The sequence below is a fragment of the Danio rerio genome, chromosome 20 (genome assembly GCF_052040795.2).
Source record: "Danio rerio strain M-AB ecotype USA chromosome 20, GRCz13ab, whole genome shotgun sequence".
NCBI classification, from domain to species: Eukaryota; Metazoa; Chordata; class Actinopteri; order Cypriniformes; family Danionidae; genus Danio; species Danio rerio.
In genome coordinates this window covers 26,239,437-26,253,212 of record NC_141040.1, presented here as the reverse complement: position 1 = coordinate 26,253,212, position 13,776 = coordinate 26,239,437, and the positions used below count along the sequence as shown (strand labels likewise).

The window sequence follows — 13,776 nt, the reverse complement described above, 5'->3', positions numbered from 1 at the left end:
AATGGCTATTTTACTTATTAAAATGTCTTATAATTTGCATTAAAAATATAACTTTATAACTTAACAACTATGTACAGTTTCAGTTAATGAAATTATATTTTCAGTTTCAGTTAATGAAATTAGTACATGTAAAAGATATATATATATATATATATATATATATATATATATATATATATATATATATAAAATGTTTAAGGCTTGTATAAAACATTATAATGTTTTGAGCTCTTCAGCTACATTGTAATCTCAGGCAAATTACGTTCTAAAAGTTTAGAATATTCCAGATTAAACATTAAAGGGGTTGCTCACTCCAAAATGTAATTATGTCATTTTTTACTCATATACACCTGTTCCAAACCTGTATGAGTTTTGTTCTTCTGTTGAAATGTTAGAAGTCAGTAACTTCCATAGTACTGTATGTTTTTCCCCATGTATTTTGGATCTGAGTGGTGACCAGTTTTCAATATTCTTAAAAAAAAACCTTCTTTTGGGTTCAAAAGGAGAAAAAATATCCTTAAGGTTATCAACCACTTGTAAATTTTCATTTTTGGTGAACGATCCCTTTAGGTTAGTTCACAACAGACTGGACTTAATTATGGAAAGCATGAAAACATTTGAATGGTATTATTTGCTCATTTTTATCTTGAACCATCTCGTGTTTGCCTAATTTACAGCACAGGAAATCTCAAGTGCATGTACTGTAATTTAAAAGAATACTTTTGATATAACTATGGGGTTTTGATTAAGACTTTACATATTCCCGTTGATTTCAGCATGTCGAGCGAAACACAATCGGGATAAGGGCTATTTGGTCGCTCGTCAGGCCTGTTGTGGTTTAGTCATGAGTGTTTGTCTAGTGGTTTGGAAAGAACTGTTGGCTTTTAGAAGAGTTGTGCTCTCTAATAAGGTGATGAAAGCGAGGCTTTTTAATGAGGTTAGTTGGACATCTTCTTGAGTTCAGCATCACCGAATCTGTCGGCATTTATCTTGTTTTTCTGGCCTCTCCTAATTGCGCGGCTTCTCTTTCAATCTAAGTCGCTCTAATAAATGCATCTTGTCATTTATTTGTGGAGAAAAACGATGGGGATACGCAACAGTTGCAGTTTGCTGCTGAAATTCCTATGTGTGTGGCTCCCGCTTCTTTTCATAAAAATCGTATCCGTCATTAAGACATAAATTAGATTTTGACACACACGGGCAATTGAATTTAAGCCCCCCACTCAGCCCCCAAAACTATGAAATGAAGAGCAGGCCCTGCAGCTGCTATTCAGATGAAGGAGATAATTGCCAATGAAAAGTCACTGCGCCGCATTATGTTGTCTGCGGGATCATTGTTCATTTTCCCCTTGCTATTGAAGACTATATTGAAAACCCGAGTGTTTCTTTTCAGTTTTCAGTATTCACCGTGTGTTGCTTGGTTACTGGGAATGGGGGGAATCGCCCACTGTATCAGTCGGGATGGGCCGCAGGCTGGCCCCTTGCGCCACAATGCAACTTTTGTGAGAAGGCGTTGACACAAATTAATGACACTTATGCAATACGGCAGTTATGAAGCGCTTATAGTGCAATATTGCACGGCACTGGAGGTGAGACCATACGTCATTTTTCTACCAATACATCACATTGGAGATACCCACATATTTGATGTGAATGTATTTAATAAAATCTTGTGTCCATTAGTATTATAGCACACTGACTCTCCCATGCGTTTCTAGAAAATGCTCCCCCCATATTATTTGATTTAAATAAAAGTCACTTGCATTTTTTATTTATGGTGTTAAGTGTTAATGGAGTGTTTCATGTGAACCCAACGTGTCTACAGAAATACAAATAAAATTTCCTTTTGTGACAAGATTAATTGTTTTAGAAGACTTAACTTCAGAACAGCTCACCTGACGTCGCCCCGTTCTCGTTGATGTTTTACATGGAGTCTTTATTAATTTCATATCAAAATATGAATTATTCATAACTTCTATAACAATTTAGTTATTATTTTGTATTAAAAAACATCATTGGGAAACCACTTTGCACAAATGTCACAACAAATCTGTACACTCTCTCTGCAAAACAACTTCTAAAAGTATTGTGTTCAAGCGATACAAGAAAATTACATCAAATTGTTTTTTTTTTTACCCGAGATGACTTTTTATATATGTTAGAGGCCTGTAATATACAGGCCCGGATTAAGAACTCAGGGGCCCCTGGGCACATTATCTTGTAAGGCCCCCTACCTGGCCGCACCCCTATAGTTGAATTTAAAAAATAAGAATAATATAATAATTTTTAAATAAAATGAATCTATAATTTGTTGCCCACATATTTAAATAAATAATATATAGTACATATGTATTTATAGTCTGCAAAGATTTAAATTATTTTTCAAAGCATTAAATAAAAATACTAATAAAACTACATATACACACATATATATATATTATTTTTTAATATATTTTAATATATATATATATTTTTAAGGGTATTTTAGTGTATTGCTTTTACAAACTTATAAAGCATATTATTGCCATGGCATATAACGCACAATGCTTCTCCAATCCAGTTCTATGAATCTGAGTTCTATGAATCTGAGTCTTTCATAATACAAACACTGGTTTACTGTCTCTCTCCTCCTCTCCCTGTATTTCCCTGTATCTCCCTCTACTCTTCTCGTCATGAAGACTTGATTATAAACCTAAAAGTATCCGAAATCACAGACACTATACCTCTTCTCTTCCCTCTCTCTCCTCTTCTGGGCCTTTCTCTCTCTCTCTCTCTCTCTCCCTTTCTGTCTGTCTCTCACACGATGAATCCAGTCCGCGCTGCGCTGCCGTTAGCCTCCTCCGCCTGGTTAATGCTAGCTACTCATCATTTAAAGTTAACGTCTTCTTCTGTACCCTCATTCTCCTGATCACGGGTCTGTTTAAAGAAGGTGTGTATGGAAAATGCCTCAATAAAGATGCCTCCTCTCCTCTTTCTCTCGCGTTTGCTAAATCCACTTGTCCACTCATTTGTGATCTATTACAGATATAACGTTGCACTACAATCCGCTCAGTTTAGTGCGGGTTATTACAAAACTAACGTTTCCGCACTTGACCAATAACAGCATTCTGTTTAGTTAAAGAAAGAAAGGCAATTTAAATATAATAATAATATTAATATGTGATCGCGATTTTTTTGCTCAGAGGAAATACAGTTGTCTGAGCAATATAGTTTTTGAAGAGAGGGAGGCGCGGCAGGCGCCTATAATAAGGCTAAACATTATTAAATACCCACGAGACACTTGTGACTTTATATCACATTTGCATTATTTAAAAAAAATGTTTCTTTCCTGTTAAAAATAAATATATTTCCAATCTGTTATGTAATGGGGGGAAAAAAGTTGCACGAGTTCAACTGATGGTGGATTCGAACCGATGTTATGTTTAATCGCGTCAAAAGATGATGCCGTGTGCCTTACAAGGTGCGCCACTGCAGCTGTGTTATTTCACCGGTCCTTACTCATCTTGTCTCTATCAAACAGGCATCGATGGGCGTAAACCCTGAATAGCTTAGTCCAACTAGATGCGCTATTTGCAATTAGCCTAAAAAGACACTCCGAAATTGTCTTTTTTTTTCTCCCCCCTCGCAGGGGCCCCTAGTGCGCACGGGCCCCTGGGCCTGTGCCCATAAGGCCCATTGGTTAATCCGGCCCTGGTAATATATTAGAATATATAAGGTGATGGAGGTAATTCTTTGAATACATTGTCTTTTCATGATAAAGGTCATGAAAGACTTATGATAAAACTAATTTTCTTGCATTGTGTTTCGTTGAAGTTCTTGACAATCAATCATGATTTTCTATTCGTTTTTTGTGTCATATATGGTTACACGTGACAATGGGTTTCTTTTACTCAACTCTTTTGTAAATTAATACAAACAATTCAGTACTCACTTAAAAGCCAGTAACACTGCTTTATTTAGGCCTAACGAGGCTCTATATAAGGTTTAACCGAAAGAACAAAAATGGGCATGTCTTTACTTTATCTCTGCAATATAAACGTTATTCAATCACGGTCTTCTCTCTCTTTAAAATTTACTATCCGTTTTCAAGACTCGCTTTCTTAAACGCAGCAGACAAAGATGTAGCCTATTCCTATCACCCCGAGCAGAATGAAAGGAATCAAAGGATTTTTTTCCCCTTAAATGGGCTAATTTTCCCCTTGAATTATGAAAGTAATGGCTAGGTAACACTCTGTGCACAGTACCCGACGGCTTAAGTCTTAAATCCTTCCACGTGGCCTGGCTAGTCGTGGCAATTAGAGCTCATTACAGACTCATAAAGGCTCTCATTTGTGGGATTACTTAATAGACAATGAAATTTTATCGTGAAGCATTATGCAGAGAAAAAAATATTGAAGACTGGACGGTATGATGGGCGCGCGCCGCGAATCATTCCGCATGGGTTGTCAGTCATTCTCTCTCCCTCTTCTCTCTTGTTTCATACGCCGTGTTTCATCCATTACAACAATTACAGACAGAATGACAGATGTGTTTGTTTTTTCGCCTCCCCAATTCAGCCCATTTTAAAGTCATATTCTACCCCGTTTAGGACCAAGACGCTGATTTTAGCAATTATGTGCCTGTGAAAGCTTCTTGGTGATATTAGCACTAAACGCTGATATGAAATCGTCATTACGGCGCTTGAACTTTGCCCTCAATTATCATTAGTAGTCTTTCAGTTCTATCATAACATCTATAAAAGCCGCCCCGAACGAGAGCCCCTTTTTCTGTGTTTTGCATGGTACTGAAAAAAGATTAGGTGTCAGGCCTGTAATTGGGTTTTGGGCAAAGATAATTGCAGCCTACAGACGCAAGCAGTAGCTACAGCTCTTTCAGATTGACAGCGTTACTTTTACTGTAATCTTCAGACAAGATTTGACGAGGTGAAGTCTCTTCCGAAAGAACAGGAGGCAGAATAAAACCTGACCCACCGTTATGGCAAGACTTAACCTCGTCAAAGCTTGCTCGCGCGCGCCACTGGCCTCCGCGCGCAGTGTCTGGAGGTAGAGGCGTTCGCGCGCAGATGAAAGTGGAAGTTCACCCCGCTGCTGACCCGCCGAGAGATCAAACCCGCTAATTATTGTCACAAGATGAGGGATTAACGCATTTCTGAAATAGCTGGCTGTTTATCCACTCCAAAACCTCCACAATAAACACTTTCTAATTGAATCCTAATCGCTATCAAATTGCAAGCACCCAGACTCCACTGAGAATCATAAATCTTTAATTGCCGGCTCCAGATCTTAGCAAACAGACGTGAATCAAAGATTATCACTGAATTTGAATTGAAAATGTACTGTTTTAATAGTTTATATTAGGATTCAGCCTACTTTTTTGTCTTTTTATAAAATATATTTGAGTACAAACAATACTCTGCAAAACGTTGTAAAAATTAAGCATGGTTTTACCACGAATAAAACAAAACCTATGGATATTTAAACCATGATAACCACCAATGGAATCATACTATTGAACAGTTCGTTAAACAATAACTAAAGGTGTGGCTCTACATACTGTATAATCAATCTGCTCAAACAAACGAACAGATAAATAAACAAACCTGGTGTCTACACTTCTCAGGCCCGGATTAAGAACTCAGGGGCCCCTGGGCACATTATCTTGTAAGGCCCCCTACCTGGCCGCACCCCTATAGTTGAATTTAAAAAATAAGAATAATATAATAATTTTTAAATAAAATGAATCTATAATTTGTTGCCCACATATTTAAATAAATAATATATAGTACATATGTATTTATAGTCTGCAAAGATTTAAATTATTTTTCAAAGCATTAAATAAAAATACTAATAAAACTACATATACACACATATATATATATTATTTTTTAATATATTTTAATATATATATATTTTTTTAAGGGTATTTTAGTGTATTGCTTTTACAAACTTATAAAGCATATTATTGCCATGGCATATAACGCACAATGCTTCTCCAATCCAGTTCTATGAATCTGAGTTCTATGAATCTGAGTCTTTCATAATACAAACACTGGTTTACTGTCTCTCTCCTCCTCTCCCTGTATTTCCATGTATCTCCCTCTACTCTTCTCGTCATGAAGACTTGATTATAAACCTAAAAGTATCCGAAATCACAGACACTATACCTCTTCTCTTCCCTCTCTCTCCTCTTCTGGGCCTTTCTCTCTCTCTCTCTCTCTCTCCCTTTCTGTCTGTCTCTCACACGATGAATCCAGTCCGCGCTGCGCTGCCGTTAGCCTCCTCCGCCTGGTTAATGCTAGCTACTCATCATTTAAAGTTAACGTCTTCTTCTGTACCCTCATTCTCCTGATCACGGGTCTGTTTAAAGAAGGTGTGTATGGAAAATGCCTCAATAAAGATGCCTCCTCTCCTCTTTCTCTCGCGTTTGCTAAATCCACTTGTCCACTCATTTGTGATCTATTACAGATATAACGTTGCACTACAATCCGCTCAGTTTAGTGCGGGTTATTACAAAACTAACGTTTCCGCACTTGACCAATAACAGCATTCTGTTTAGTTAAAGAAAGAAAGGCAATTTAAATATAATAATAATATTAATATGTGATCGCGATTTTTTTGCTCAGAGGAAATACAGTTGTCTGAGCAATATAGTTTTTGAAGAGAGGGAGGCGCGGCAGGCGCCTATAATAAGGCTAAACATTATTAAATACCCACGAGACACTTGTGACTTTATATCACATTTGCATTATTTAAAAAAAATGTTTCTTTCCTGTTAAAAATAAATATATTTCCAATCTGTTATGTAATGGGGGGAAAAAAGTTGCACGAGTTCAACTGATGGTGGATTCGAACCGATGTTATGTTTAATCGCGTCAAAAGATGATGCCGTGTGCCTTACAAGGTGCGCCACTGCAGCTGTGTTATTTCACCGGTCCTTACTCATCTTGTCTCTATCAAACAGGCATCGATGGGCGTAAACCCTGAATAGCTTAGTCCAACTAGATGCGCTATTTGCAATTAGCCTAAAAAGACACTCCGAAATTGTCTTTTTTTTTCTCCCCCCTCGCAGGGGCCCCTAGTGCGCACGGGCCCCTGGGCCTTTGCCCATAAGGCCCATTGGTTAATCCGGCCCTGACACTTCTGCTACAATAAACTAATGGTTCTTAAAAGTATTTGTTTTGGTGAAACTACATCATTAGTTATTCACCACTGGTAAACCTATTTTATATTTTCCCCTTTTGAAACGTGAATATTTCTAATATAGTTAAGAATTGATTAATTTAAGGATCTGTTAATCTGTTTATGAAGTATTTAGTGTACAAATGTATTGTCTGGAGGTTAAGCGCAAAAACGTCAATGTTCACTTCGTTTGAAAGATTGATATTAAGTTATATTCGACTATAACATTTTGATGTTAAAATTTATTACAAATGCAGCAAAAAAAAAAAAAAAACAGTCTCAGTAGATAAGTTTAAAAGTCGATGAAATCGCAATGGGGTTTTCTGCAACACTTTATCCAATAGTCTGATTTTTTATGTGACATTTGCCATAAATTCTATTATGCACTGCCTATTAAACTTAATGTAGGTCAAGTTAGGGAGGCTCTGGGGAAAACAAGTATAAGGAGTATTGTGGATGAAGCAAGACCTTTTATAGTTATAGAATTTCTGTAGTTTTACTAATAATCTGTTTTGCTATTTGTATAATGTGGGTACTGACGAAAGTTTTTATACAACAAAGCCAAGCTCATTGATAAATGTTGGCCTTGTTACATCAACTGATAAGCTACATATTAATCTCGTATATAGTGGGATAATTGTTGATATCTCAGTAGGCGAACTTGCCAAAGCTGTTATGCCACTGTGCTTGTCGAGGAGCGTAAACCCGCGGCTTAACAAGTCTGCATAGGCAAAGATTTGATTGGAGGTTTGCATGGGCATCACGTGTCCCGGGACACTAGAGGTACTAAAGCCCCTAGGCCGTGAGCGCACGTGGGTGACGTTTGGGCCGGCCCTCTCCAGGGACCCTTTTGTTGAACTATCAAACATAAGCCAGCTCCCGAGGGCTTCAGAACAGTTTTGAGACCACTGGGCACTGCGCAAGTTCTTGGAGCATCGCCATCAGTGCGGTATCACTGACACCATCAGCATCTCGCTCAGACAGGAGCAATCATGTCGAGGTCTTTCTACGTAGACTCTTTGATTATCAAGGATCCCGCGCGCCCAACTCTAAGCGAGCACACGGCGCAGGACTTTCTCATCCCCATTGGCATGCACTCTCCCGCCGTGATGAGCGTCACTGCGCCCATCTGCCCGTCCCGGAAGACCGGCACTTTTTGCGTTTGTCCGCTGTGCGTATCCTCACACATCCACTCTCCCCGCGGCGGAATTCCACTGCTCAAGGGACAAGGCTTCACTGCCGGTGACGCGGCGTTCTGCCAGAGGATGGCACACCAACAGAGCCCCGCGTTAGCGCACCCTGGACACGGACACGCGCCTGTCTGCACGCCCACAAGCTTCAGCGTCACTGACCCTCGGAGGTATCACTGCCTGTCTCTAGGTGAGTGAGTGCGCGCGCGCGCGCATGCTTATACACCTGTTACTGCTTGTCATGATGTACTCTACTATCTAGCATTAGAAAATTATTAGAAGTCGTTATGCATTGATTTCTCTCTCTGTATCTCTCAGTTACTTTATCTTACTGTGAAACAGATTGAATTGCAGATTTACGCATTTGTACCACGAAGAAAATAAAAACAACTGTTTAATTTAATTTTATATTATTTTTTTGCGATGAGTATGCTACGCACTTTATTTTACATTGAACTTTTCTTTTTTCTTCTTTTCAATAGGTGCATCTGACAGCAGCCACATACAGAACGGCAAACGGATGCGCACAGCCTTCACCAGCACTCAGCTGCTCGAGTTGGAGCGCGAATTCTCATCTAACATGTACCTCTCACGCTTACGCAGGATCGAAATAGCCACATACCTGAATCTGTCAGAGAAACAAGTGAAAATATGGTTTCAAAACCGACGCGTTAAGCACAAGAAAGAAGGCAAAGGTACGCAAAGGAGCGCGCACGCAGGATGCAAATGCTCGGGCAGCCACTCGCATTATCCGCGCTCAGAAGACGAAGAATCCCTGTCACCTGTATCAGCCACAGAGGAGAAGGAGACTTCACCTATTTAGGGGCGTCACAAACATTACAGACTACAATTTTGTACCATACGTGGCACTTTTAAACGGATCGGATGAAACTACTGAGTTTATGGGACGTTGTCTTCTTTCCATAACCCAAAGTGTGTGGAGGTTTAGTCTGTATTCCCACAAACTACTGTTTTACCCTGACACTCAAGTCAATTGTGTGTTTTATCAATGTTTCACTGTGACAGAATACTTTTTTACAGGTTGTTTTAAGTGAATTCTGGTAATTCATTGTCTTCCCTGTTCTTTAAAGAATAAACTTTGGACTCATGAAGAAGATGAAATATTTCCTGTTTGATATTGTAAATATGCAGACTGTTAATCCTAGACTACTGAGAAGCTGTGATTTTTTTTTTTCATCTGAATTTTATGTGCATATTAATGAAAATGTGTATATTTGTATTTATTTAAATAAAAATACATCTGTGACTTTACTCATGTGTTCTGATATTTATTATCAAGTATTTTACTGCATTTAGACACCTGTTTAAATTCTACACTTATGATTTTAAAGGAATAGGTGAATATAAATACACTAAATTCAGCCAAATCAATTTGTGTTAATTAATTAATTCATCCATTTTCTTTTCGGCTTAGTCCCTTTAATAATCTGGGTTCGCCACAGCGGAATGAACCGCTAACTTATCCAGCATATGTTTTACGCAGCGGATGCCCTTCCAGCTGCAACCCATCACTGGGAAACAATTTAAATTCAACATGAATAAAACTTTGAGAGACAAACTGCGACAATTGAAGTTCATGAATTTGTTGCATTTCAAGCAACAAATGACAACTAGTATTAAGATTTCAAAAGTTTTTGTTTTATTAAGAAACCAACACAAAGCCTTTTGACCCATTGAATCCTCTTCAAAGAGAATACAATAGTCCCCTAAAAGCTTCACGAGTTGTATCATATGAAAGATTCACTTGTTAGCTTGTACAATAATCCTACTGTTATTGTTTTGACAAATTTCTGGATGTTTTTCAGATGTTTAAGTATAGTATAATTTAAAAATGATATGTGATATTTTTAATTAATTTTCAGTGTTTTTCTCATATATCCCCTAGTAGGCCACAAAAGGCCTATAGGAGAGAATTTGTATCTCACGGGCCAGGTGATAGTCAATTATACATCTATTCTGTGTGCGCTTTTCAAGAGACGGTTGTACCCCTGTTAAGTTAATCCGAAAGGAGTTTAATTGCAGTTTTTTGTCCCACGTTGGTTGCTTATGTAGCAATTCCCTCAATACGAGCGAGGAAAAAAAGCTACGCAGAGCTGGCCAAAGGCTTTGACAGGTTAGATTGTCCTGCCAGGAACTTGCATTTAGCCGGCGGACCCCCGACGGCGGCGAGCTCAAGGCCTTTCACGAGACGTCTACAGGGTTTCTCCGCGCGCGAGAAAACGATTTAGTCACTGTTTCATTAGGCACTATTTGAACCTTTCAACTTGGGCCAAATTGAGGGGGCATGCTGAAAATTGAGGGATTACGTAGGAGGGGTGATAGGAAATTAGCGAACGCTTAATTTAACTCGTGTTCCGTCAGAGTTTGGGATACATTCCTAATTGAGAGGGGAAGCAGGTGAAATTTTGGTCCCACGCAGGTCCTTTCAGAGGGGGAATAAATGGCCTCCTTTCACGTCTCGCTTCATGATCATATATTATCGAGGGAAGGCACCTAATGAATATATATTGAATTTCTTATTAATCGAATTAGACTTCACCCCTCGCAGGTGCGAGAGAGAAAGAGCCTCCGACAAAAGAGTTTGCAGCCGTTTTAGGACTGACTCCCGTTTTTCAAACATGACACGGCTGACCCCGGACACTTGTCACTTGTTACTTTATTAATATTCTATTCAATTTTGAAGTTTGGAACTTTAAAACTGCAAAGTTCATTTAAGCTGATTCAAAATGAAAGTAAAATTAATATGTAAAATAGATCTTGAAAAAAATCCATTTATTTATTTTGGTAGGTGCTTGTTTTCGTTGTATTTTTATTTTTTATTTTCGTTCAGTTGGCTAATTGTATTGTAAGGCAAGGTAATTCAACTGATGTCATGGCATTTATCATCGCTTGTACTGCTTTTGTAGCCAAGTTGAGTAGCAGGTATTCTATATTAGATAATCCGATCCTTAAACCAAATATTAAATGGAAACAAAGTACAGCTCCGCTTTTAAAGTATACTCGCTGTCGCAAAATGGGCAATTACGCATGACAAAGAGCAATTAATAGAAGCCCCTTTTGGGCGCTTGCAGCTGCTTTCGCCTTGAGAGAAGTGGGGCACTCGGGCAATGAATGCCTCCCAAACCTGTTTTGTCCTCAGTCGCGAAAACCGTTTCTCTAATGCTGCAAAGTTGACGTGACACTCTCTTCGGGCTTTTTCAGCATCGTTTGAGCTCGAGGACATCGTTTGGGCTTCCCGTCCAAAACCGATTGTTTCAAAGATGATGGGACTGGGAATTCTAGACACGTGTCCCATCAGTGCTGTCCATGGTGACTTAATTTAGTGGGAACTCGGTCATCACACAATATGTCCTGAGCGCTTTTGTGGCGCTCTCTAGAATGGGCCCTTTCTGAGACTTGTCAGCTCCTCTTTAAGGCGTCCCATTGTTGCGCTCCTGAGCGTGCCCACTATATTATCAAGTGTGCTTAGAGGCTTTGCTGGATTAGGATGTATAGACGTTGTAAAAAAAAAAAAAAGTCAGCTCTGAATGAGATAATATATGATTATATTTTATTTTAGAAGAAAGAATATTATTCATTACGTTGGCCAACTTGTCCCTGAACTATAGGGTCTGCTATAAGTGGACTTGTAGTTTCCAAGAGTTAAAGCAATATTAAAAAGGAAGAAACAAAAAATATCATAACAGACTAGGAAGCGTAGATTTAACTCCTCCTTTGATGTTCTTTGGGATTACTTTAGTTCAGGTTGGCCTAAGTAAATTGGACTATTCATTTCAATTTTAAGATTATTCATATGTATGTGTCTTCTTTTTACAAACTGTAATATTCTGGGTACAGTATTGTTAACTGTGTACAATAACGCAAGTTCATTTTTAGTTCATCGACTGATTGCTGCGACATCCACATTGTTTGGTTTCAGGACCCATGAATAAAACGACATTTGGTTACCATTAACAAATCATAATGACCATGCAAACCAGGTTTTATGTAGCCATTGTAAACAAACAGGAACTGAAGTTATGGTTCTCTCAGTGTAAAGGATATGAACCCTTTTAGGAGATAAATTAAATCAGCATAAAAATCAGGGGCAAAACATGGAAGTTATTATATGGACCCAAAATAACATGACTGTGCTCTTTTAGAACCCAGTAATTTGATCATTCAGGTTTGAAATGGTTACTTCACTTTTGCTTTGACATTTAAGATGCAACAAAAACTCACCGAAAACATCGTGTCACTCTTAACATTTTACACCCCCTCTGCTAAACGCCTCTGCCGACTGTTTTTGTTCAAGGTCAACTTTTATTCATTATGATGCATTTCCTGAGAGAGCAGAGCAGCAGCGCCTCCACCCCGGCTCTACGCCCACTTATATATAGCCGCTATAGAAAAAACTTGTGAGCTTCAGCACGCTGGACAGCGCGTGTGTGAAAGCAGCGCGTCAGAGTCCATTGACATCTGACCAATCAAACAGTCTGACTCCACTGCTTCTCATTTTAAACCAATGAACAGGGAAAGACACAGGCTTTAAATTTAGGAGTCAGAGTTTCTAACTTTTGTTTGATCAATTCTGGATAATACTGACTATTAAAAATAATCCTGTCTAAAATTCACTGCCAGCGGATTTTCACATGATCTTTTAAAGCATGTTGTTCTTTATCAAAACCAGTAATGCAATTTTCAGTTATCAAAAATTAAAATAAAATAAATCAATACGATTTATAACTATTAAGATTTATAATTATTAAGATTATAAATTGTTAACCTGAGTCAATTAACTGAATTTTTCATTTGTTTTGTCAGTGGGAATGCGATAACATATCCAAAGCAGAATGTGAGTCTCTTTATTGAATAGCTATTTCATTCTCTCACACACATCCTCACAATCTATCTGTTTCATATATGAACTAAAAATGAACTTGCGTTATTGTACACAGTTGACAATACTGTACCCAGAATATTACAGTTTGTAAAAAGAAGACACATACATATGAATAATCTTAAAATTGAAATGAATAGTCCAATTTACTTAGGCCAACCTGAACCAATGTAATCCCAAAAGAACATCAAAGGAGGAGTTAAATCTACGCTTGCTAGTCTTTTTTTTTTTTTTTTTTGCAGTTATCTTGTTGCTAATAAAGTTAAAGCCATTTGTTTTGATGTGGTTTGTTCTTCGATACCGTTTATATTATCCCCATAGGGCTTTTTAACCCCCCCCCCCCCCCCTCTCTCTCTCTCTCTCTCTCTCTTTGATTGTCTTTTAGTGAATGGACTTGAATAACCAACAGGAGAGAGATGAATGCAGGGTCTCCCAGAGAAGGAACGGACATATACGCCACCATGTGGTAATAGTTCCCTGTAGATGTAGGTAAACAGCTTTTCCTTCT

The 13,776-nt window shown here is 38.3% G+C and overlaps 2 protein-coding genes and 2 long non-coding RNA genes across 4 annotated transcripts in view; 2 read left to right on the top strand and 2 right to left on the bottom strand.

Annotated features, from left to right (window-relative positions):
- Positions 1–13,776, top strand: part of pdgfra (platelet-derived growth factor receptor, alpha polypeptide) — a 104,604-nt gene that overhangs the window by 42,985 nt on the left and 47,843 nt on the right. The gene's annotated exons all lie outside the window — the stretch shown is intronic.
- Positions 1–13,776, bottom strand: part of LOC141379564 (uncharacterized) — a 54,796-nt gene that overhangs the window by 35,461 nt on the left and 5,559 nt on the right. The window lies entirely within an intron of this gene.
- Positions 395–7,946, bottom strand: LOC147839152 (uncharacterized). Its single transcript, XR_015518365.1, has 3 exons — positions 7,138–7,946; positions 3,690–5,614; positions 395–2,166 (listed from the first exon to the last, which is right to left on the bottom strand). It is a non-coding gene; the product is annotated as an uncharacterized LOC147839152 (long non-coding RNA).
- gsx2 (GS homeobox 2) lies at positions 8,074–9,640 on the top strand. The gene is given in 2 exon segments (NM_001025512.2): positions 8,074–8,558; positions 8,851–9,640. Coding segments are annotated over 2 exon segments (729 nt in total). The 5' UTR covers positions 8,074–8,170; the 3' UTR covers positions 9,192–9,640.